General features: G+C 39.7%; 1 protein-coding gene and 1 long non-coding RNA gene across 2 annotated transcripts in view; one reads left to right on the forward strand and one right to left on the reverse strand.

Moving 5' to 3' along the window:
• Positions 1 to 83: 83 nt before the first annotated feature.
• LOC135077234 (uncharacterized) lies at positions 84 to 2,092 on the forward strand. Its single transcript, XR_010258433.1, has 3 exons — positions 84 to 245; positions 1,210 to 1,295; positions 1,938 to 2,092. It is a non-coding gene; the product is annotated as an uncharacterized LOC135077234 (long non-coding RNA).
• A 5,917-nt stretch (positions 2,093 to 8,009) lies between these two features.
• Positions 8,010 to 21,213, reverse strand: part of LOC135077740 (uridine-cytidine kinase-like 1) — a 38,362-nt gene continuing 25,158 nt past the window's right edge. The window contains exons 6-12 of the mRNA XM_063972316.1: positions 20,324 to 20,460; positions 19,343 to 19,529; positions 17,824 to 17,913; positions 17,170 to 17,329; positions 15,490 to 15,635; positions 12,359 to 12,556; positions 8,010 to 8,187 (exon numbers count right to left, since the gene is read on the reverse strand). Coding sequence (XP_063828386.1) covers positions 8,071 to 8,187; positions 12,359 to 12,556; positions 15,490 to 15,635; positions 17,170 to 17,329; positions 17,824 to 17,913; positions 19,343 to 19,529; positions 20,324 to 20,460 — 1,035 coding nt within the window. The 3' untranslated portion in view covers positions 8,010 to 8,070. The remainder of the gene's footprint in view (positions 8,188 to 12,358; positions 12,557 to 15,489; positions 15,636 to 17,169; positions 17,330 to 17,823; positions 17,914 to 19,342; positions 19,530 to 20,323; positions 20,461 to 21,213) is intronic.

Genomic DNA, 21,213 nt, shown 5'->3' on the forward strand with positions numbered 1-21,213 from the left:
AATTGTGTTTTTATATTGCCCTTTTTTTTTAAAGTTGTCAAATAAATATTTTTTCTTTCTTTCTTTCTTTCTATTTCCAGAGTAACCCCCTCATAGGGGGCGTCAACCTCAAGCTGTCACCACGCAGAGACAGCGACTTGCGAGAGCTGGTGACGCACTGCGTGAAGTATGTGGACGCGCTCGCTAAAGGTCTCAGATTCGCAGCCGGAATGGTAGCGGAGCAGATGTTCGCTAAGCATTTACAGGTTAGTTTTGGATAGTTGGATTTTTTGTGTAAATGTATAAACGCGAAAGTAACTCTGCCTGTCTGTCTGTCTCTCTTTCACGCCTAAACCACTGAACCGATTTTGATGAAATTTGGCATAGAGATAGTTTGAGTCCCGGAAAAGGACATAGGATAGTTTTTATCGCGGTTTTTGAAACAGGGACGCGCGCGATAGTTTTTCTGTGTCAGACAAAATTCCACGCGGACGAAGCCGCGGGCGGAAAGCTATAGTCTGGTCTGCGAGCACGTAGAATTTTGTCCAATGACCCCAAGCTACCCATCCTTATCGCTCGCGCGTAATTATATTGCTGTCGCTACTGTGCGACTGGCACCCGCAGTGAGTGTGCGAGCGCGATAGCAACAAATTACGCGCGAGCGATAAGGATGGGTAGCTTGGGGTCATTGGACAAAATTCTACGTGCTCACGGACCAGACTATAGTAAATAATAAAGGTCACAGCACACTTATCAAACTGGAAAGGATCAGCACCGTATAGGATTTTCGCGGTTTACCGCGAGGCGAGGCGTTTACGTTACGGTGCGGATAAGTATGCGTTGCAGTACGGAGTATCATACAAAGAATGCTGACCGCCTCAAGTTGATATAGTTACGATCTGTTTCCAGGCTGATTAGTGTGCTTCGTCCTTAAATGGCATTAAATTCAAATTTTGTAGTCTGATATATGAATTTTAAATTAAAAATAATAATTAGGACATATTTATTTACTATACATTTTGTATAGTTAAAGAAATCTATGACATCACTTATTTGCCAACTAAATTGACTATTTACCTATTTCAAATCATAAAAAATTCTCATGTGATGGATACTTGATAACTATCAGATTTTCATGGCTAAAATGTTCTTTTTGTTTCTTCACACTAAGATAATATAAATAACTAAAATAAATATCGGAAACATTCGAATCGATGGTTGTTGTTACAGCAAAGATACGCGTCGTACTACAGCGGGTTCGGTTCCCGGCTGGTCAGCAGCGATGTATCTATGGAAGAGTGCGAGGAATACTACAAGTAAGTCAATTTTATCATCATCATCATCTCAGCCATAGGACGTTCACTGCTGAACATAGGCCTCCCCCAATGATTTCCATGCTTCCCAGTTGGTAGCGGCCTGCGTCCAGCGCCTTCCTGCTAAGTCAATTTAGAACAGGTATATTGCTAGGGCTGGATTAAGTAACTACTTAGAGGGTAGATTGGTATAAAAAACAGTTTTACTATCTATCGAAAACAGTTTTACTTCAACCGCCTCTGCGGTCTAGTGGTAGACCACCGGGAATCGAACCCGGGACCTCTGCGTCTGAAGCATCAGACGCAGAGGTCCCGGGTTCGATTCCCAGTGGGGGCAGACTTTCTGTTCGGTTTGGTTGGTGGTAGGGCTTGTTCTAAGTCCGCCTGGCTAGCTACCACCATCTTACCTAAGTATGTCGCCATAACAACAATGTTAATAGCATTGTTGTTCCGGCAGTTAGAGGTAAGATAGTCAGTTCATCCGTGGTTGAGGATTCCGGGTGAAGCTCGCTTCCACCTTCGGCCTGATCGTCACTTACTATCAGGTGAGATACAGGCCAAGAGCTCCCTCGTTGTGGATAAAAAAAATGTGTGTGACAATTTTTTTTTCTTGTGAAGTGTTCAAAAAGAATAAAATCTTTCCAGAAAGAACCACAGTTCCCACAGTGAAGTGCCGTCAGCAAAATACGAGCATTTCGACTTGACGCTGCAACGCTACCTGGATTCCAGTGAACACGTCTGACCAAGCAACATTGGGTTTTAGTTGTAAGTACTTAAAGTTGTTTTTACCTTATAATAAATATCTTATAAGTCTGGTTAATTTAGTCAACTAAAAACTTTATAAAATAATACATAATTTTAGTTAAATTAGTCCTTGATATTAAGCTCTGGTTTAAATAAAAGTCATATTTGAATAATCTTCTTTTATTTGTATCTTTTTCAGTTTGTTTACTTTTTTTGTATTTTTTTAAATATTCACAGCAACTTACAGCTATACAATTTTGCCTACCGTATTAAATATATTGTACATACATATTGTGCAAAGTAAAATATTATAAAACAGTATATTTTCGAAACTGTGCTTCTACTAGACAACGTAAAGTTTGCTGTCGATTTCGATTCGGTAAAGACGCATACGTCTAAGAAAAAGTATGTTTTTAACGAGAGGTTGTAGTGAACCGATTACTATCGCGAATCGAAATCTATTGTCACATTGTCTACAAATACATATTTGTCACTCATCTCATCCTTTTCTATTTCTTTTTATTTTAAAGTTTGTGGCATGAATCGAAAAGGGCAGAATTATTTTTCTGAGTTTTAGATTTTTGCAACACAGTTACTAATTTGTAATACATTTTTGGTTAATTTTCCAATAATAAAAATGCATAGTAAACACATGAAACTATGACAACTATACTGGGACTAACCAGTATATTGTATCGTTCTTTTAAATACAGTTTTCTGGTTTGTATAAATTACAATTTGGTTCAACCTTTGATTACCATTAATAAATAAGTACATATAATATATACAATATTAAGTATATGTGCACTGAAAATAACAATCTAAACTTTAAAGATTCAAAATGCACTAATGATCTAGCAATAGCAAATAAGATGTGCCTTGATCAGTCGACTAAATAAAACAAAACCTGCCAAGAAAGGTATTAATAAAGAGTGAGAGAACAAATATAAGAAAAAGACAGAGATAGTTAATTTTCTTCCTCGTTTCTAATTACATTACTATTTTTTTCTTTATTGTATTAGGAACTATATTGGGTTTGAAATTTAGTTAAACCTGACTATTATTAAGTAGTTACAACATTATACTAAGTATTTTTGAATGTAATTTTAGGTTTGCTCACACTCCGATATAAATTTTCGATCAATTATAGCTAACTTTTTTTCTTATATTGGACATTTTTTTTCCAGTTCAATGTGCATTAATTTCATGGCAGGTTTATAAATATAACAAGTAATGAGAAAAACAACTTATAAAAAACTTATTGAACTAAATAAATAACTAAAAATGAAAAATTAACCTAAATTAATATCATAACGCTACTCTCAGGCGAGTTTACCCTAAATTTAAATTATTCTCGAAGCCAATTAGCTAATATATACAAAGTATAATTAAGTCGTCGCCACGTTTGGCTTTAACCAGAGTAAATACAAATGAGTAGGTCATCTTCATAGAAACGCACGGGCGCGGTTTGTATGTGAGCGCGCCAATACGTATGCGGCGCGCACGCACACACTGACAAAATTTAGCGTGGATTAGCGGTGAGGTGCCCCGAATTTTGTCAGTGTGTCTATGAAGATGTGTTTTGTCTATGAAGATGACCTACTCATTTGTATTTACTCTGCTTTAACCCCGGGTGTTTAAACAAGTACATTGCAGTCGGATAACATTTATTAGTTGCCATTGATTGACAATGAGTAGTGATTGGATCTAATTTTGGTTTTAAAAACCATTTTCCAATCCCACCACTAAAACCTTGGGCATACTGGGGAACAAAATGTTTCTCAACATTACGCGCGATATTGTTTCTCGCATATTCCATTTAGTAAACGCGCGAGCAGTTCTTATAGGCTTCTTCTTATGCTGCTTTTAAATGGCAATAGAGTTGTTACATCATTCGTTCTTTAAAGACATAAAAGGTGTCACTCGTGTCAATCAATGCAACAACTGTTTTACAAACTAATTTTTAACTAAGCTCAAAAACCAGGGGGTAAATTAAGTAAAACCTAATACTGAAAATACAAGAAGAAAGAGTCAAAATGGCAGCATCGCTTCGGAATGAATACATACATACATACAATCGGTTCTTATTAAACAACTATTTTACTGGAACACTTTGTTGAAGTTCATTTCGTAATGTAAAAGCACCATGGTTAATTTTTACTGGATATCAATTGAAAATTGAGCTCACTGGGGTAGTTAAGGGAACTAAACTTATTTGTTTATTATAATTTGAAAGAATTTTTAGACGATAAGTTTTTGACATGATTTAACATTTTGACATGATTTTACATTTTTGACATTATTTAATTTATACACATATTTATTTATATTTATTTTGAAAATTTCTTGACATTTAAGGATTTTTAGGTTATTATTTATTAATGTTGACCTGAATAATAAATTAGTAGGACCTAACTGCTTACCACTTGATATTTAACATGACATTTCAACACTTGACAATAATTAGCATGACATTTTAACAATATTTTTCCATTTTTAATAATTCATTAATTCTAACTTTATTTTATAATTATCGAAACGTTTAATAATGACATTTCCACCAAACTCAATTTGTACATTAATTTCTTTTGACTAGTAAGATCGTCGTTCTGTCTCCTTCCTAAAGTTGCTGTGCCCTAACTGGGTCCACATTGTATAACTGCCTAAATTGTAAGACCTATAAATGTGAATGCTAATGTGGTTATGCAATAAAAGTATTGAGTATTGAGTATTGAAAACTTTTCATAAAACTTTTTTTTTCTGAAAATAAAAAAAAACAATATAATAATGTTGTAACCCAAAATGTGTGTGTTTTTGACATTATTGTCAACATCTGTCGAACAAAAATGTTTTTCATGTTCAAAATGCTGTCACAGCAGTTTTTTTTGCATTGGATTTATTTATTCAATAACTTAATTGTAATATAAAAAAATATATTATTTTGATGACTTTCCAGTGAGCTTAGTTTTTACATAAATGTAGGCAATGCTATATGGGTAACATGGTACAATAAAAATTATACACTGCATATTTTAGATCGTTCCTGTGATTAATATAATTTATCTTGTTTTATTGTACCATGGCATACATAATAAGTGTAAGGGTACAGTCATAAATAATTTTACTAACATTAGGAAAGCGTATTTACGATATTCGACCTACGCCGCTATGGCAAAGACAAATCGCTATGGAAACGAGTATTTATCTACAAATAAACTTGGATATAAAAATAAGTTACATTTTGCACTATCTTTCTTTGTAAACATAACATGGTCAAATGTTGCTATGAGTGGATTTAAAAAAAGAATTGTTGAGAAAATATTTTATGTCCCTTTTTAAAGATTTAGTACGTGTCTTTTTACTTTCATAATAAACAGAAAGACGTATTTTTTTAGATAAAAGTGACGTTTTTGAAAATAGTATTTGGAAAATAGTAGGGTAGAATTTGAGATTGAGAAAATTATTGATTTGAAATTATTATTACTGACCATATACATGTTAGGAACAAGATTTTCTTTGGCTCCATGATAATCTTTGATATTATGGAACACATTTTAAAATAAATAATTTAGCACTTATAAATTATAACCAATTTTGTTTTCTTCAGTCGTTGTTGTCATGTCTACTTACTTTACGTTAGTGTGGACTAGAGTTTTATAAATATAGCCTTTATATCTATCGTTGGTAAATTAAGATTAAAAGGCCTTACCTAATAAATACAAATTAAATAAAAAACATTGGCATAAAAACAGCTTTTTTAGATCTTATACTGAATAATTATGACTATCCAAAAGAAAATCAATATTGTCATTTACTGGAGTTTATAAACATTAATTTCATTTATTGTAAAATTGATAATACATGTTTTGTGTATCAACCATTCATAAATAATATTCACTGGTAAATTTACTAAAAGTTGAATAAAAAATAATTGTAAAATAAAATATAAATTGTACATACCAAAATAGGTCTAAAAATTCATTGAAATCGCCTTGCGGAAGACCTAAAATAGCCGTAACCGCTTCCATAGCAAGTTGTTTTTGCATAAATAAATAAATAATATCAAATAGGAATACATGTTCAGCCCAATGTTATAAATAAGGCGATAGACACTTGGTAGTTGGATAAAAAAATCATTTTGTTTCAAAAATTTTCAAATTGGTTGAAAATGTGAGCGTTTTAGACAAAAAAATCTTATGTATTTCGATATTTTTTTTCCTAATACAAAAAAACTCATTGGACATGTACTTTTTATTTCATCAAAAACTACCAAATGTAATCCTCCAACAGTACAATATAATAATGACACTACAAAATGCGTATGGCATATTCTACGTTTTTTCTCGAATCCAACGGTATTCTACTAGGTTTTATAATACACCGTTGTATACGAGATAAATGTTGATATACGATGCGATCTTACCAAAGATAATAAATATCACGGTCTACCCTCGTGGATAGTTAGTTTACTTTTGGTGGAAATAAAGAGCTTTGACATAAATCACTAATAAGTACAAACTCATGCTGGTAAAGTCAGATTTACGATTCGTGATCAAAAACGTCACTGTCAATTTGACAGCTGGATTTCATTTTGACAAATAAATAATTTATTCATTGTACTTTGTTTTTAAATACAGTTTGTTTGTAGCGTTTTTTAAATATTGCACAACATAAACACTTTTTTTCTATAGTTTAATAATTTTAATTTAGAATCGAAAGATCTGACTTTAGATTTAAAAAAATCTTACGTGATTTGGGTACGTCATCGTGGCATCCACCGCGATTTTGTCAGTTATATGTATATTGCTTCCATCTGACTGAGTGGCATAAACAAGTGTGACATCTCATCAAATGGCAATGCCAGATTTTGTATGGAAGGTGGCGTCTTTTTTTATTCGCGCGGCCATCGACCAAACTTTGTTTTTTGATTAGAAAATAGTGTAATAAACCAAACTTACTATGAGATGTAAATGTAAACCTCTAAACTTAGTCTGAACTGAGTTACGAGCGTTAGAAGTTTGATGATTTACATACTAGATTTGCTTTTTGCGCGCAAGTTTTGTAAGAAATTGCAACAAAATATTTCGCTATTTTTTTATTGCGCTGATTCTGCTCCACACTGATGTCTGGAGCCTTTAATGGATGGTATTGTTTGTTTACACATACATTGTCACTATTTTGTTGCAATTTCTTACAAAACTTGCGCGCAAAAAGCAAATCTAGTATGTAAATCATCAAACTTCTAACGCTCGTAACTCAGTTCAGACTGAGTTTAGAGGTATACATGTCATAGTAAGTTTGGTTAATTACACTATTTTGTAATCAAAAAACAAAGTTTGGTCGATGGCCGCGCGAAAAAAAAAGACGCTAATTTCCGGCATTGTCTTACTCGAATACGTATTTTCCCCGAGTTCTCGAAATGCCAGAATCATGTTTTGCCACTGAGTAAGATGAGTTAGCATCACAATCTTTTGAGGTAAAGTTGTGACGCAAAATATAGGCACACGACGCCATGTGAAAATCGTCACCGCCCACTTATAGTTTTGGAGATAGTGTTCTTTTTGTAAACATCTTGGCTCCCCACACTACGCCTTAATGATGTTTGCGTATATCCTGCATATCGTTTCTTTGTCACCGCCCACTTGTAGCTTCAGAGATAGTATTATTTTTGTGGACAGTTTGGCTCTAAGACTAGCCTCAACGATGCTATGAATATATCTATCGTTTCGCGTTACAACATACCAGCCGGACTAGTTTGCGCGCCGTGATAAAATCTTATCGATATTTTTGCACGACCAACGTCAGGAAATCGATAAAATGGCACAATAAAAGCTTATCACAACGCGCATTCTAGGCCTACTGTATGCCTTAGATGCGCGCCGTGATAACTTTTATCGACGTCAAAATGTATGGGCAAAATCGATAAAATGGCGTGATAAACGCTTATCACGACGCGCATCCTTGGCCTGGACTTGTTTTTGCCTTCCTCATCGTGCGCCTATAGTTCCGCGTCACAACGTACCTGGTTGGTTTGCTACTCATCGTCGGCGGGCTCGGTGCCGAAGTAGCGGTCGCCGAAGTTGCCTATACCGGGTAACACGTAGAACTTCTCGTTGATCTCCGGGTCTAGAGCTGATGTTACGATTTTTACCTGGAAAAAAATTAGGCTTTTAACACTTTTCGATCTTAAAACAATCCGTTCGCTGACCTTAGGGAAAGCGTAGGCTGTTGAGTAGTCTACACTACGTTTTCTATTTTTCTGTAGTGCCCACACTACTTCTATCGATGAGTGATTGCGTTAAGACAATCTATTCATCAACCTTGGGGAAGACGCCCGCTAGCGATGAGTAGGGCTGTAGCTATTTATTATCATTATCCACTTTACTACCGATTAGTGATTGCGTTAAGACAATGCTTTCACTAACCTTGGAGAACGCGTAGGCGATGGAGTGCACGCCGATCTCTGCCATGAGCATGCGTTTATAAACTTTGGGGAAGACAGCTATAGAATGTTTACTACCGATAAGTGACTGCGTTAAGACAATCCATTTACCAACCTTGGGGAAGGCGTAGGCGATGGAGTGCACACCGATCTCTGCCATGAGCAGCGACACGAGAGAGATGTGGTCCTCGGGCACGTCGTGGTCGACCAAGTACTCTAATGGCCATGACGGTGGCGACAATGCCTTGCTAATTCTCTTGGGGAGTGCGTTTATGGCTGGTTTTAGTGTCACGCGGACTGTCAGTGCGGATCGCTCCGCACAGGCCGATCTGTATGAACTGCTAGGGAGCGGAGCGGTTCCTCCGGACCGCATTACTCTAAAGGGAGCGTCCCTAGAAGTTCATACAGATTGGCCGTGCGGAGCGGGTCCGCACCGGACGGTCCGCGTGACACTAAAACCAGCCTATAGACTTTGGGGAAGACGGCTATAGAATGCTTACCACCGATGAGTGACCGCGTTAAGATAATCTATTTACCAACCTTAGGGAAGGCGTAGGCGATGGAATGCACGCCGATCTCTGCCATGAGCAACGACACGAGGGAGATGTGGTCCTCGGGCACGTCGTGGTCGAGCAGTACTCTAATGGCCATCATGGCGGCGACATTGCTGACCTCTTAGCGTTTACTGACTTTGGGGAAGACGTAACTGTAGTGTATTTTTTTTTATGATAAGGCAGGTATTTGACCACAATCGCACCTGATGTTAAGTGGGATGCAGTCTAGGATGGTACATATCTGCCCTGTAAGTGCCTTTTCGCTCTCGTCTTGAAAAGGCCCGGATTATAGTATACCACCGATGAGTGACCGCGTTAAGATAATCTATTTACCAACCTTGGGGAAGGCGTATGCGATGGAGTGCACGCCGATCTCTGCCATGAGCAGCGACACGAGGGAGATGTGGTCCTCGGGCACGTCGTGGTCAATAGGGCTTGAATACCGGAATTCCGGAATTTCGTAACTCCGGAATTTCGGATACATTTTTTCCGATATTTCAACTCCGGAACTGAAGCCAATATCGTATTCCGATATTGAAATTTTTCATAAATTATTTAAGTTTTCAAAACGTTTAAGAATCAAAATAGGTTCTTAAATAAGGAAGTCCTTGAGATATGTATTCGCAACTTTATTAGTAATAATATTAAAGAGGCAATAGGGCGAAATCAAGCTTATGGTTCTTGGTTCGTCAAAGTTGACTGAAAGGATTGTGAACGCTGATCCTGTAGTAAAAATTATGGACACAGTTATTGAGATGGTTAAGGAAACGAGAAATCTGGGCATCGTTTTTGACGCTGGTTTGCGCTTCGAGAGCCATGTGCTGGGTCTCGTCAGAAGCTGTTTCTATCGACTGAAGATTTTATACAAGGTCCGTAATCTTTTGTCCGAAAAGTCGCGTATCGTACTCTGCGAATCGCTGGTATTGTCACGACTTAATTATGGTGACCTCGTGTACGGGCCACGCCTCTTGAGTAAAACGAAACGCATGATACAACGTGTGCAAAACGCATGTGCCCGTTTTTGCTTTAATATACCTCCACGAACACATGTATCACCGTTTCTAAATAGTGCGTCCATGCTGAATATGGAATCCCGCAGAAGGCTACATATGGCCACCCTTATGTTCGATCTCGTTTCGCTAGAAAGTCCCGAGTACCTGCATGCTAAACTGAGGTTTTCTGATTTCCATAGGCGTTACGGGCCTGGTCTGCCCAGATCTGCCCGTGTACCCCTAGCGATGCACAAGCACAGAACTGAAGGTTTCACAGGCAGTTTCCGCTACCAGGCTACTAAGTGTTGGAACAATATACCACCTCCAATAAGAGCGGCCAAATCAAAGCATGCATTTAAGACTCTGCTTAAATCTGCATTATTGGAGTCGCAAAAACCTGTAACCTGATTGCGCCTTGGTAGTGGTTTCTGATCTGGCCCAGTGGTTTCATGCGTGGTTATTTTGTTGAACCCTGGCATAATTTGCATAATTTTTATTTTTATATTATTTTTATCAGTGTATTTTCTCCTTTCCTCTTTATCATAAATATCTTAATCTATTTAGTTATATTTATGTACTTAAACTCACCACACCCCAACCGTCACGTTGACGTGTTACGCGCGTTCTTTCGTCCTTAGGCTATAGCTGAAAATCAGTGGTTTGCTTTTAAGTAAACCAATTACTGAGCTATTGCCGTTTTGCATTGCTGCGACACACATTTCTGTATAAAGTGTGTACCTATATTGTATGTCATAATGATTTTCTTTTCTTTTTATTTCTGTCTTACCATACCATGTCATATTGTCCTGAGGGTACTATTTTGTCCTACTTTTGGTACTTTCTGTTTGTAATGTGTGTTTCTGTTATGCAAATAAACGTTTTATCTATCTATCTATCTATCTATAAATCAAAGCTCCAAAATGTTCGCTAGAGACAACTCTAATGGGCGAAGCCAGCTGAAGAGAGCGGATGATAGAGTAAAACCTGTTAATAGCTCAGCCACAGTACAGTTCCAACAGCTAAGCTAACTCGACACTATACCGAAGATTAGCCGGACATCAGCCCTTACGTGATTAGGGTGGCTCTCAAACAGCTAAAGAACAACAAGGCACCGGGTGATGACGGAATAACCTCGGAGCTTCTGAACGCGGCAGGTGATAAGCCGATACTGAAAGTCCTTCATAGACTGTAACTCCGTCTTACTCCAGGGAATAATGCCAGAGGCACGGAACAAATGCTTGGTGGTGTTTTTCTTTAAGAAAGGGGTAAAAGCCTTATTAAGGAACTAGCTTTCCGCCCGCGGCTTCGCCCGCGTGGAATTTTGATGACACACGGTTCGGAAACGTGGCCTCTTACTATAAGGCCTTATAATAAGCTCAAAGTTGCACACCATGGTATGGATAGTGCTATGCTCGGTGTTTCTTTTCGAGATCGAACCAGAAATGAGGAGATTCTTAAACGAACTAAAGTTACCTGACATATAGCGATCGGATTACCAAGCTAAAGTGGCAATGGGCAGGGCACATAGTACGTAGAACAGACGGCCGATGGGGCAAGGTTCTAAAGTGGAGGCCACATACGTGTACGTGTTTGTCGGGAGGCGCTTTCTTTTTTTAACCAACTCCGGAACTAGAACCGGAATTCCGGAGTTGAGTGCCCAATATCGGAAATCAGTTCCGGAGTTGAAAACTATCCGATATTGCAAGCCCTAGTGGTCAAGTAGTACTCCATGATGGCGGCGACAATGTATTGCTGACCTCTTGGCGTTTACTGACTTTGGGGAAGACGTAGCTGTAGTGTATACCACCGATGAGTGATAGCGTTAAGACAATCCATTTACCAACCTTGGGGAACGCGTAGGCGATGGAGTGCACACCGATCTCTGCCATGAGCAGCGACTCGAGGGAGATGTAGTCCTCGGGCACATCGTGGTCGACCAGTACTCTAATGGCCATGATGGCGGCGACAATGCCTTGCTAATCTCTTGGGGAGTGCGTTTATAGACTTTGGGGAAGACAGCTATAGAATTCTTACAACCGGTGAGTGATTGCGTTAAAAAAAATTCACATGCTAACTTTGGGGAACGCGTAGGCGATGGAGTGCACGCCAATCTCTGCCATAAGCAGGGACAGAGAGATGTGGCCCTCCCTCGGTACGTTAAGACAATGCATTTTTGCTCTTGGGAAAAGTGTAAACGATGAAACGTTTATTACTATGTCTTCTATCGATGTATGTCTTCCCCGATGTCACTTAAAACAGTCTCGGATGGGAAGACATAGCTATAAAATGTTTACTACCGATGAGTGACCGCGTTAAGATAATCTATTTACCAACCTTGGGGAAGGCGTAGGCGATGGAGTGCACACCGATCTCTGCCATAAGCAGCGACACGAGGGAGATGTGGTCCTCGGGCACGTCGTGGTCGAGCAGCACGCGGATGGCCATGATGGCGGCGGCGCCGGTGGCCACGGTGGCGTCCATGAGGATCACGCGGTAGTCCTTTATGTCTTTGGGCAGCCGGAGGTAGTATAGCTGGGAACAAAGAGCTAAAGTGAAAATCTATGAAGCTTAAAGTCACCCACTCCACTCCAGTTTGTATGAGGAATCGGTCGATATTAAATCGGTGTAATGTGCGCACGAAATACATGACGTTTATAATAATACTGATTAGCCCGGTCCAACTATCGGCCGAATAAACTGACTACTGACTTCTGACGAAATAGCGTTTTAGCAGTACATAATTATTTCAATTGTGACACCTTCTCTATTTTATGGAAATCAAAATTTTATGTAAGTAACAGTAGCCTGACATTCTATGTATAATAAGTATCAACTGGTGAGCGCTGAAGCGGTAGCGGCGGTACTATCGCATTTACACGCACCACTGTCTTTACAGTGGCGAAAACTGGTGAGCGCTAAAACGATAGTCCTCATTGGCAGTAGCTAAGTCTGGTTCACTCCATGAGTGCACAAAAAAGGCTGCAGTGCGGGAGGAATGGCGACGGATTGTGAATTTGTGAGGCCACGACCACTCTGGCGCAAGAGAGATGCCAACTAATGCGCTGAGTTCGAAACTCAGTGTCGCATTAGAAATTCAAACACACAAAGTAGGTAATCAAAATAATGTGCTCATTATGCACTGCGGTATCAGGGGGCCTAGTGTGAGTTTACATCAAACGCATTCGATGTTGACCGCGTAAAAAAGTGACATTAAATGTACAGCGCCTCTAGCGGAAACGTTCAAGAACTAAAATTTTCATACATTTTTTAACGCGCTCACTAGTGAGCGTAAACTCACACTCGGCCTCAGTACTCAACGTTCGAATAATCTTTAATACTCAATATGTTTATTGCTTCCTTAAGTACATTTACATAGTACAACGCAAGCAATGTAAACTGTTTACATTATGACGTCGCTGCTGTCATCGTTGCTTTCACGAGCAATGTGTTCTTTATTTGGGCATATTGCTGCGACACCGGCCCCGCCCCCTTGTCACATCTCCCTTGTTTCTGTGATCTGTGGTAGCGACGAAGAAGTCAAAGCCCGGTCTGTGAGCACGTAGAATTTTGTCCAATGACCCCAAGCTACCCATCCTTATCGCTCGCGCGTAATGAGGGCTATCGTTTTAGCGCTCACCAGTTAGCGCCACTGTAGAGTAAGGTCCTGTCACTTGCTAGTAGCGAAGACAGTGGCGCCAACTAGTGAGCGCTAAAGTGGTACGAGGACTATCGCATTTGCACTCATCAAGATGGCGCCACTGTAGAGTAAGGTCCTGTCAATCGCCAGGGGTGCCAACTGTTAAGTACAAAAATGATAGCCCTCAATGGCAGTCACCAAGTTTGAAAAATTCTATTTCGTTTTTGTTTAAATTTCGTTCCGAGCGAAAACGATATTCATTTCGCTCTTTAACCGAAAAAAAAAACCGGTTAAAGCTCGCGCGGCCGGCGTCTTGCATAAAACGGCTGTGCCCCGATATAACGGTTAATTGTGGTAAAGAACGAAAACGTAACCTAAAACTTGGTTCTGAAAAATAACGTTATGAATACCGGTTTCGTGGAACGTAAACGAAATTATTTCGTTCTCGTGTACTTAAGGCTATAACAGTTTGAAAAATGAACCGGTATCCGAGTCTTGGCAGTATAACCAGGCCTGTTCATCCCCGCGAGTTTACATCGAAAACAAAACACGCACGATGGCCCACCTACAGGATACTATTTGTCAAGGCCTCACATACGAGCGAACATTGACTCACGCACGCGTATTCTTGTGTATGATGGAAGAAAATAAAGAAAATGGTGTACTAAATACTGTGCAGTATTTAACTGCCTAAATAATAATAAAAACATAGAATGTACTTTTTTAAGTTGCCTCAAGACACTGAGAGGCAAATAAGTAGTTAATATTATTCGTGATTATTCATGCTAAATCATGTATTTCCTCCGCCATTTTCCGCAGTTTGGCACCTCACGTCACATCATTTTACCGAAGTCAGCCCTATAGCTTCGGCGCAGTGCCGATCACTGACGTTTGTCAACAAAATGGTGCTTGACTCTTGAGACAGGCTAAATTACACCATATTGTTATTGACATTGAGCATACATTTTTTTAAATACCTTCGCGAACTAAAACTTCTGTACGTAGTATTTATTATTATTCTGTGGTCTTATGCACAGATTAAATACCGCCTTAGTGCCAAAGTCGCCCACTAGATGGCGTTAAGTGTGTAAGAAAAAGTCCATTTTTTTCTATGGAGTCGCCGTTCTTCTCGTCAGAGTAAATATATTCTTTGGTGCCCATAGACAATATTAGTAAGGAGTTTCTCTTATGCGTCCATAAATCCAACATTCTCTTGTACTTAAGGCTAATAACGGTTTGAAAAATGAACCGGTATCCGAGTCTTGGCAGTATAACCACAGAATAATAATAAGTACTACGTACAGAAGTTTTACTTCGCGAAGGTATTTAAAAAAATGTATGCTTAATGTCATTAACAATATGGTGTAATTTAGCTTGTCTCAAGAGTCAAGCAAGTTTGTCAGAAGTTTTGTTGACAAACGTCAGTGATCGGTACTGCGCCGAAGCTATAGGGCTGACTTCGGTAAAATGATGTGACGTGAGGTGCCAATCTGCAGAAAATGGCGGAGGAAATACATGATTTAGCATGAATTATCATGAATAATATTAACTACTTATTTACCTCTCAGTGTCTTCAGGCAACTTAAAAAAGTACATTCTGTGTTTTTATTATTATTTAGGCACTTAAATACTGCACAGTATTTAGTACACCATTTTCTTTATTTTTTTCCATCATACACAAGAATACGCGTGCGCGAGTCAATGTTCGCTCGTATGTGAGGCCTTGTCGAATGGTATCCTGTAGGTGGGCCATCGTGCGTGTTTTGTTTTCGATGTAAACTCGCGGAGATGAACAGGCCTGGTATAACTAAGTGTAGCCTACACTGACCTCCGGCTCGTCAGTCTGCTGGTTGGTCTGTATGAGGATCTTGCCGATGCGGATGTCCTTGCACACGTCGCACACGGCCTGCTCCATAGTCTCGCCGGCACGCAGGATCGACACGCCGCAGATTTTCTCCACGTCGCATTTGCGGCCTTGGGGAGGGAAGATAAGGTTTAGATTAGCTTTCGAACGATATTGGTAATGATTTTTAAGGTTAAGGAGGCTAGCGTTAATTCGCTCGCATCAATTTCAAATTCAGGGTTTAATGAAACGACGTTTTTTATGTTAGCCTTTAAAATTGTTACTAAAAGCATACTCGTAGACTTTATATTCGTTTAATTAACGTTTTACATAAATATATTGACTTGGCCATCGCATGAAAACACGTGTAAATTAAATTATTTAGTGCGATGGCCAAGTCAATAATTTATGTAAAACGTTAAAGATTTCCTGGCCTGGACTTGGTATTACATGGATCTCACAACTTTTTACCGTAGAACAACTGAGTTGCGAGACTTGGTTTTTTTGACAAGTATTGTTTTTGATGGGATCATCATTTCAGAACTGCCACTGCTGAACTTAGACCTCCCCCAATGATTACTAAAAAAGACATTGCTACTGGTCGTGTACGTTAGCTGTTTTGTACTCGATCACTGGTGATGATGAGGCGCATGAGCCGTTTTTTTTATTTTTTTATGTGACGTTTGGAGTTGATGATGATGATGAGCTCACCGCTATAGCTGAAACCCTGCGGCGTGTCCACACTGTGGTCGGAATAAGGCAGCAGGGATAGCGCGAACTCTTCCATAAGGGCTACCTTTTTTTTGTTATTATTTACTATATTTCGTTTTGACGTTCATAACTGCCACTTGTGGTCTAAACTGAATAAATATTATTTTGATTCTATGCGAGCGCATGATGATGGTGGTGATGATGATGATGATGAGCCTTATGGCGCATTTTCATTAGTCGATAACTCGTTCGGTATACATGCGGGGACTCCCCAGATGCGTGATAACGACCAATGAAAGTTGCAAGTCGATACGCGTTAAGTACAACGCCTGCAGGGATTATACCGACCGTGCTATCGACCAATGAAATTCATCAGTCGATATACAGCTTGCTTGCGGGTCTTGAGTCAAATATTTCATATGTGTGCTTGTTGGATTAGAAGGACACTGTTCAAAATGGCTGAACGCATGCGGAACATATCGACTGATGAAAACGGTTCCCCGATTGCGGGCCCTGTGGCTTGCGTTCCAGAAATCTCCCGCACGCCGCATGCGGACCCTATCGATTAACGGGACTATTCCCACCACTGCAACTCCTGTGTAGCCAGGATCTACAGCTTGACCGCCACAAAAACCCAACCAATGAAGGTCAAGTTTGTCCCGGGGGAAAGTTAAACTGTCATTGGACCCGGAACGAAATTAATCAGAAGAACATAGGAGTTCGAAATTAAGGTTCGACTTCCCTCCATTGCAAAGCGGATGACAGGTGACAAACAAAGGTTTAAAACCTTTACCCTATCGACTAGTGAAATTGTGCCATTACCGCTGTAGCTGAAGCCCTGCGGCGTGTCCACACTGTGGTCGGAATAAGGCAGAAGGGACAGCGCGAACTCTATGACGAGCGCATGATGATGATGATGATGATAATGATGATGATGATGATGAAGAGCCTCACCGCTATAACTGAAGCCTTGCGGTGTGTCCACACTGTGGTCGGAATAAGGCAGCAGGGACAGCGCAAACTCTATGACGAGGCGCATGAGCCGTTTGGAGTAGAAGATGAACTCGTCGCGAGGCGTGTCCTTGTTTCTGATGAACGTGTGAAGACCTTGCACCTGGGAACAGGGAACTGGTTAAACGGCTGTTAATTGTGATGTAAAAAGGAACATATTTCGTGTGATTCCGATTGTAAAAAATAGAGATTCTAATGCCCGTTTTCACCATCAATTCCTAATTTTTAAGTGACCCCTATGAAAACAAAATGCCTGTTATGTGTTACCATAGTAGGGCTCACTTCAAAAATTAAGGATTGATGGTGAAAACGGTCATAAGTTCATTATAATAACTACACTGAGCGGCTGATAAAAAACAAAATTCTTTTATTTCCTACAAGTAATTACTTTGTATGTTATGTTGCTGGTATGCTTCAATAAATAAATAAATACAAGAGTGGAAACAAGATAAAGGCACTACCACTTTAGAATATTCAGTCTTAACTTACTTGTCAACGTTTCAAGCACTATTTCTCCATCCCCGATCAATATCCTCGAATTGGTGATGGAGAAAATTATATCTTTAATTGGATAGCAACAATATTCCTGTTACTTACTTGGGGCGTATCTTTCAAGACGAAGAGTGAGTCTGGCACGGGTTGGCCAATGTGGGCGATGGCAAGCTTCTCCCTCACTTTGAATCCGCGCTGGAAAACAGTAATTATTTTTATGATCCAAAATTTTTATTTTATTTTTTTATTTATTTAAAGGCACAACCACAGAATACAATTCAATAAAATTACAATGATAACTTAACTAGGTTTCACATTTAAATTATATTCCTATGAATGTTGCACACAACATTTATATAAGAATAATTAAGATATGGAGCTTGAACAGGTTAAATATCAGTGGCTACGTTTACTTACTTAATGCATAATTCAATTGATTTTTTAAATGAGTAAAAATTTTGAAAATATGTATCTAAATTGGTGGCATTATCATTATAGGTATAATCTGCACATTCGAAATAAAAATAATAATCGTCGTAGTATAATGTTAATGGGCGATTATTTACCTCAGGGGATGATGCATTACGTGCACACATCATGAGGTTATTTAGATTTCAATGCAGGAGCACGATCCTTTTTAATTTACGGTGAATAAGTTAAATAAACACTTTATGCAGTATGTTTACGTTAATACACCTATTTTCTTTTTTTGAGTAACGTATCTTTTAACGTTTTAGTAAAATACGTTACTTTCAGTTAAATTATGTATCCACACTGAACGTTAAAACACGACTGCCAGAGGATATAAACACATGGAACAAAGGAAGTAATCAATCAAGGGAATCCCCCATTTTTCAATCAGAATGGATAGAGAAAACGGGACACCCCCCGCGACCAAAGATAAGTTAATAGTTAATGGAAGTTGTAGCTCTTGGCACGATGATATTTGCGTGCGCCATGCTCGCTAGTGCTCGCTGCGAACGTTCGCGAGAATACTCATTAACTATAACTGTTTATGCACAGTGCACAATGAGCCTGTATGGCGACTTTGTTCTCCTCCCCTCGCGGTACAATGATGACTGCGTGCGCCATGCTCGCTGCGAACGTTCGCGCGAATACTCACCAGCTGCAACTGCTTGTGCACGTGTTGCACGATGAGTTGTATAGCGACTTTATTCTCTCCTCCTCGTGGTACTATAATGTCCGCGTGTGCCATACAGGGAGCGATGTAACTCTGGTAGGCAGGTTTGACATGTACGTCATGTACAATAATGACTTGCGTGCGACATGCTCGCTGCGAACGTTCGCGCGAATACACACCAGCTGTAACTGCTTGTGTACGTGTTGCACGATGAGTTGTATGGCGACCTTGTTCTATCCTCCTCGTCGTAGAATAATGACTTTTTTTTATCCACAACGAGGAAGCTCAAGAGCCTGTATGACCTGTATCTCACCCGATGGGAAGTGACGATCAGGCCGAGCGTGGAAGCGACCTTCACCCGGAATCCTCAACCACAGTGGAACTGACTTACCTCTAACTGCCGGAACACAACAATGCTGTTAACATTGTTGTACGTAACTTGCATGCGCCATGCTCGCTGCGAACGTTCGCGCCAATACTCACCAGCTGTAACTGCTTGTGCACGTGTTGCACGATGAGTTGTATGGCGACTTTGTTCTCTCCTCCTCTTGGTACTATAATGTCCGCGTGCGCCATACAAGGAGCGATGTAACTCTGGTAGGCAGGCTTGACATACGTCATGTACTGCTTCAACACGCCTTCCAATTCGCGCCCGCGCTGCACTATGTCTCTGGAATAGAGAGCTTTCTATATGATATGCACTTAACGCAAACATTTCTAAGTAAAAAGAGAAACACGGGTCTCAACGCCACACTTTTTATACGAGTCACATAATATGTACTCACTGCTTGACGTTTCGGCTATATTTATGTTAAAATCTTATAAATTTTCTTAGTAACAATGGACAAGCTGTCCGGAGCTAAAATAATGCTCACTGTTTTGTGATTGCTATCGTCTATCAGGCGAGGTGTGAGAAGACTAGATGTGCTGCAAGGAATCTCTTATATTCTTGCTATTTTCGCCCGTGTAACGTCGATATTTAGCCTATCAGTCTTTAGGCCCGGTTTCCACCGAGGCGGAGCGGATAAGTGTTTTGAATAACCAATCACATTTTCATTATTTCCACTTCTCTTCTCCGCTCCGCGCCGCGGCTGTTAAATTCTATAGACAAATTTGACGGACCGACACTTCTCCGCTCCGTTTTGGTGAAAACCGGGCCTTAATGAGCAACAGAACTCTTGAATAACTTGGGCCAAAAATAATTTGTATAGTCTGGTCCGGGAGCACGTAGAATTTTGTCCAATGACCCCAAGCTACCCATCCTTATCGCTCGCGCGTAATTATATTGCTGTCGCGACTGTGGGACGTGCTCTCGAACCAGACTATAGTAATATTTGCAAATGGTCTCCGTCACTTGTGTATCTTTGAAATCATTTTGATAATAATTATGACTGTTATGCTAGTCATAATTGTCATTATAAGTGAACATGGAAATGAATGGTATTAGATAGTATGGTTGTTTACCTCCTCAATCTCCTTGCGAGGCGAATATCTGCGTCGGTGTCGACAAACACCTTCATATCCAGCATGCTGTTGACTTCAGCGTTATAGAATGCTAAAATACCCTCGAAGATGATCACGTTCGCGCCATACATGGTTTTCTGAAACAAATCGTTAATTAATAGGTTAGTTAGGCTTTTTTCAGAGCACTAGTACATACAGTTAGCTCGATAATAGCTAAACGATGTCAGTGTCGGATTGTCGATTCGTGTTTCGAAATTATAAATATTCTTCTAACGCCACCATAGTGGTGGGAAGAAACTCAGTCGATCAGTAAAGATGCTTTTTTTATGCTTCTTTCTTGTTACCAGAAACTGGAGATATGTTATGTAAATCATTTACCATCTATACAAAAATGCTATAGTGACTCTGACATATTTTTACTTCTGAAACAAGGACAGGGTATCATTTTATCATATCTGTTACGGAATTTGGTGAAATGAAAATGAACCAGAACAACAATGTCAGTACTGGAACTAGTGGTCATTTATTTTGGGACTAGATAGTGTGTAAAATACCCGAGGATTTTTTTATTTACGGAAAGATCACAGACAGAAGATAATTCGCACCATACCAACTCACTGTGCGGTTTTCCCTGGAGGGACCTCTACCTTCTTCCTTTCCCGCAGTCTCTGTACCACGCCGTTCAGGATCTTAGTTGAGGGGGATAAGGTTCAAATTTGCACCATACCAACTCACCGTGCGGTTTTCCCTGGAGTGTGTGACGTAGTTGTAGATGGGCACCTCCACCTTCTTCCCTTCCCGTAGTCTCAGTAGCACGCTGATTAACAGTTCCATGTGGAACGATGGTGCTGCTTCTTGTTTAGGACCTTAGTTGAAGGGGATAAGGTTCA

The sequence above is a fragment of the Ostrinia nubilalis genome, chromosome 13, assembly GCF_963855985.1.
Source record: "Ostrinia nubilalis chromosome 13, ilOstNubi1.1, whole genome shotgun sequence".
Taxonomy (NCBI): Eukaryota; Metazoa; Arthropoda; class Insecta; order Lepidoptera; family Crambidae; genus Ostrinia; species Ostrinia nubilalis.